Source organism: Telopea speciosissima, chromosome 11 (genome assembly GCF_018873765.1).
Source record: "Telopea speciosissima isolate NSW1024214 ecotype Mountain lineage chromosome 11, Tspe_v1, whole genome shotgun sequence".
Classification (NCBI taxonomy): domain Eukaryota; kingdom Viridiplantae; phylum Streptophyta; class Magnoliopsida; order Proteales; family Proteaceae; genus Telopea; species Telopea speciosissima.
The window spans coordinates 49,225,839-49,230,735 of record NC_057926.1 but is presented as its reverse complement, the minus strand read 5'-3'; the positions used below and the strand labels follow the sequence as shown (position 1 = coordinate 49,230,735).

Below are 4,897 nucleotides of genomic sequence, written 5' to 3'. Positions count from 1 at the left end.
ATTTGAATAAAACTTCGGATACCCTTACACAAATACAGATACGAATCGAATTCAGATTTTCAGGTACTCGTTTACATTCCTTCCTACAACATCCGGTGCAATGTAGGAAGGTTGATGATGCTCAAATTACATGATTATTACCACTAGTGGCCAGTGAATCCGTCGTAATCTTATAACTATTTGCTGTCAATGATTTAGGGGGGTTGCCTTGCTTTTGAGTTTAAAGTCGATATTTCTATCGCTTCAAAAGGGATTGCTTATGTTTTTTCAGAATGGATTAGACAAGCACAAGCCCTTAATATACAATCAATGTTTCTGTCAGTTACAGTATATTTTCTGTAATAAGCATCCCAGACTAAGAATTCCTCAAGACACCATACGTCTATACCCACCTAGTGCGTATTCCCCTTTACCCTCTTCAAAGAGCAAGAAGAAACGCCAAATATCACAATTCACAATTGAGAGAAAACGAGTAAATGGAATAGACAATGGTCCCCCACTCCCCCATCCCAACCCCTTTCCTTTTCTGTTTGTACGAAATTCAGTGCACAAACACACACTAATACTCATTTACAGGTTTCAAAATAATAAGCATTACAATGCCATGAAGAAAGAACAATGTGTTACCCCAGTCAGGTCACCAGGGTCGATCCTTCCAATATTCGCATCAAACTATTCCATTGTCTCCCCATTGAATGATCTCTGGCCTATCATCACAACCCTCAAACAGTTTATGAAGTTACTGTAACTACGAACCTGTCAAACACAAATTTCAGAGAAATGAAAATGTTATTATCAGCTTTGAGACCGGATAGAGGGAAGCATGAAGACTATACAGTAATACAGATCAACAATATAGATTTCAGCATATAACTGAACATATCACAACAAGCACAATCAAATGAACCATACAGAAGACACATGGAGATATCAGGTCCAGAGACATTTGTCATGGCCCACGCTGGAACATCAACCAGATGATCCAATTTTATTGAGTACAACCATCAATTGCTCACAAAATTGGGCTACTTGCCAACATATTTGGTCATTGAAAGTTACACAATAATTAATCGTATGTTGCAACTACCTGCCTGGATGATACTTAATAAATGCACCATTAGCACCACATGATTTAATTCCGTAACACAGCAAAGTGAAATTGAATCACAAAATGGTAATCATAGCGGGATGAAACTAAGGGAAAAATTATGAATAAGAGAGAAAAGAGAAATAGGTAAATACTTAGGAGCAGCATGCTGCAGCACTGGATCTTTCTGTTGGTCTGTCAACAAGAACCATGCCTGCTGGATTCTGGGTTGGCTGAGCTCGGGGCAATCTCTTAGCTGCTCGCATCAAAACAGAAAGCCATGTCATAGACATTCATAATAGACATAGAGAGCATAAATTTGAATAATACAAACAAACCACCCACCCCCGGGGGGGAGGGGGAGAGAGAGGAAGCAAGCGAGTCAGAGAGATAGAGGAACTATCACCATCCAACATTCAATCAGAAGCAGCAGAAACATAAGCCTATCAAAATGACTTGGGCAACATCAAGTCTGAATCAACCACACAGTAACTAACATTTAAGATTCGTAATTCAAGCAAGCAGGGTTGGATGAAGATCTGAAGGCTGATCTGACAAATGTGCATCACACATGTCAGCACCAAAACTGCCCCAATGCTACAGTCTCCTCATATTAGTACATAAATATCCTCTGAATTGCACAAAAAAACCACATAAATATGTGCATTTACATTCAAATTGGATGGGGCCCTCCAACTGATACTTCTGATGATAACAAGTATATGCATAAATGGAAGGTATCATCAGCAAAAGCTGATTACAACATCAGAACAAGCTGCACTCAGCAATCAGAGGACTGCAAGTACTTTTTGCAGGTACACTAACTGTTACACTAAAAAAAAGATTTAAATTGGACAATGAATATGCAAAATAAATATTACAATATCATAATACATTTATTTAATTCAGAACAACAATAATACAAAGCATACCTATCTCATAGAATATGTCATTGACATGGATAGCAGTTTTAGCAGATGTCTCCATGAAGAAAAGACCATTCTCCTCTGCATACATACGAGCCTCCTGTAACAGCAAGCATTACGAAGCAATAAACACAAGTCACAAGAAACCAATAACATGGATGACAAATACACCACAGAGAGTTAAATCAGCAGTCAAACTCGTCCAGCAATGACATATTTGGAATTTTTATGCAGGAATTCAGTGTTACGATATGTTATGCATAACTGAGTGATACAATTTGCAGAAATACTACAACTACTACAATTTGCAGAAATACTATCACTCACACACACACGAAAACAACAAGTAAATGTATACAATGTAGTTAGTTAGACATTTAAAGGTTGCCGGACTAAAACTTTACTCTCATAAAAGATTAATTTTGCATATGAGAAACCCTTTATTCATTATTGAATTTAGTAATTACAAGCAAATAGGGTTGATCTCCAAAAACAAATGTATCAAACCCAAATTCTGGAGGTACCCTACCCTTTAATGGATCCAGTCCTAATTCATAGCAAATCCCCACTTTGGCCTCTCTTGAACTTGGCTTCCCGTAAGGACTTGCCATAGAACTGCTTTTGGTTCCTCCTCCATAAAAAATTATTTAAATTTTGATATGATATTTGCATTGAGGGCAATTTTGAAATATCCAGCTGGTTCCTAACAAGAGTAGCAACATATCTTTTCTAGGTAGAACATTCTATTACCACACATCAAAGTAGTAATTAAGCAACCAAAAAGGAAAGAGAGAGAGATGTTCCAAAACCCCTCTTAACTCTATATCTGTAATCCAATTGTAAACACGCCCAGATACTGGAGAAGTCAATTAGGCGATTACTTACCTCAGCTGTCACCTTCCTTTTGTCTTCCAGATCAGCTTTATTACCAGCAAATGCCATAACCATGTTAGGATTGCCTGGATCCAAATGTAAAACTGATGAGTACAACATGAATGGATAACCCCAGAAACTCATAACTTTTACTCACACATTTTTCTGGTGGGTTGCAGGGAGTGGGGTAATATTTGCAGTAAAATTAAAGGAGAGAGAGAGAGGAACCGATGCCATCAACCCAGAAATTAATTAATTCTCTACGGTCAGAAATTCAATGAAATAAGTCATTCAGACCTTGTTTCTGAAGTTCTTGCACCCACTTCTTGGCCCTTGCGAATGACTCCTGAAGTTTTAAAAAAGAAGGAAAAAAGGTACAAAGTGAATAAATTGCCATTCGAAGAACATAATCTACTGCAGTTATGCTTCCCCAGTTCAAACACAGAAGAATTAAGTAAGGGAAATTCAGAATCAAACGGAAAAGAGAGAGACCAGTTGAATAAAAAGGAAAACAGAATAAGATTCAGACCGTGTTAGTAATGTCATAGACGATTATGGCAGCTGCAGCTCCTCTGTAATACATGGGGGCCAAGCTATGGTACCTCTCCTGCCCAGCCGTATCCCAAATCTCAAATTTCACAGTCGCATCATTCACCGCCAGCGTCTGCGAGAAGAACGCTGCTCCAATTGTCGACTCCTACCATCAAATAACTAGTAATTAAAAAACCAAAACAGTCGAAGAATTGAAAACCCTAAGCCTAAACAGAAAAAATCCTAGAAATAACTTGTATCATCCGAACTCGTTAATAAGTAGTCGAAAAGTAAATCACCTGGAATTCAAGGAATTGGCCCTTGACGAAGCGCAAGACGAGGCTTGACTTCCCAGCACCCATGTCTCCAAGGAGAACCTGCGATCGGAACCAGAACTTATTGAATTGCGAACTTGTAACAGAAAAAATTCAGAATTTTGAACAAATGAATCAAAATTGAAACCCTAAGAAGCGTTCGACTCACAAGCTTCGCATTGAGATTGTTGTTCCCCATGGTAGCCATTGAAATTGCTGATCAAATAGGATCGAATTGTAGAGAAAGTTCAGAGAAATATCAAGGTCTTTTAGGGAATTTGATCAACTTCAATTCTCTGAGAAAAAAAGGCGAGCAAGATGGAAGATTTTGGGTTCTAATTAAAATCTGAAAATTCCCATAAATAATACGGAAGGTTTTTAAAGACTACTTGTCTCATTACTTCACGCTTAAGGCCAACCAGCATACTGAAATTACCAAAATAACCCTGTCTCTAAAAATACTTTTAAATTCGATCCCTCCAAATTTATTATTATTTTGGTATGCCCCAAATTTTTTAGTGAGGGATAGAATACGCACGTGGGATCGGTTCCGATCGATTTGGTTCGCTCGGATTAGACCGGTTATTCCCCTGACCGAACAATAAAACTGTGGATTGAAAATGATTTGGGTTTCGGGCAGCTCACCCGGTCTAAATGTAAACAAATGGATTCCACTAAGGTCTGCGGTCACCGTCAAGTTCTCTTAATTTCAGGTTTGTTGTCCGATTGTGTGGCCAGCACCAATGTGGGACTAATGAAGGGATGTACAGGGGCATCCAACTCTGGTTTTAATGCACGGTGTTGAAACGGGTATCGGTTAACTTGGAAAGTCGGAAACCAATATGGTATTGGATCGGTATTGAACAACTCCTTTAAAAATAGGTTTTTTTGACCATTTTACCTTTGGCCTGTATCGTATCACCGATATAATATTGGCACGATATCAGGATCAATAAGGTGCAAAATCAATATGGACAATTTGATAGCGATACTTCAAACCATGTAGCCAACATAAGAGGCACGGAGATCATTTTTCCCCTTATGTGTGAGGCCAGGGAAAGAGAGGCATCATTTTTTGTCTCTAAAAAGAAAAAAGGAGAAAAGAATGACCCTTCTACATCCAGGACCAAATTCTGTGGTTGTGCTCTAGGGCCGGCCTTTTTGTC

At 38.5% G+C, this 4,897-nt stretch overlaps 1 protein-coding gene across 1 annotated transcript; it reads right to left on the bottom strand.

Annotated features, from left to right (window-relative positions):
- Positions 1 to 548: 548 nt before the first annotated feature.
- Positions 549 to 4,039, bottom strand: LOC122646731 (ras-related protein RHN1). The gene is made up of 8 exons (XM_043840336.1): positions 3,901 to 4,039; positions 3,717 to 3,794; positions 3,416 to 3,583; positions 3,184 to 3,232; positions 2,899 to 2,972; positions 2,020 to 2,113; positions 1,243 to 1,343; positions 549 to 756 (listed from the first exon to the last, which is right to left on the bottom strand). The coding sequence occupies exons 1-7, from the start codon at positions 3,937 to 3,939 to the stop codon at positions 1,243 to 1,245; spliced, it is 603 nt and encodes a 200-aa protein (XP_043696271.1). The 5' UTR covers positions 3,940 to 4,039; the 3' UTR covers positions 549 to 756.
- Between the last annotated feature and the right edge of the window lie 858 nt (positions 4,040 to 4,897).

Excerpts from the sequence above, each read along its gene's own strand:
- LOC122646731 (XM_043840336.1), bottom strand. The coding sequence starts at position 3,939 with ATGGCTACCATGGGGAACAACAATCTCAATGCGAAGCTT. Across the intron at positions 3,584-3,716 it reads GCCAATTCCTTGAATTCCAG|GAGTCGACAATTGGAGCAGC; the intron begins GTGATTTACTTT and ends ATTTGATGGTAG. Across the intron at positions 2,973-3,183 it reads GCAAGAACTTCAGAAACAAG|GCAATCCTAACATGGTTATG; the intron begins GTCTGAATGACT and ends ATTTGGATCCAG.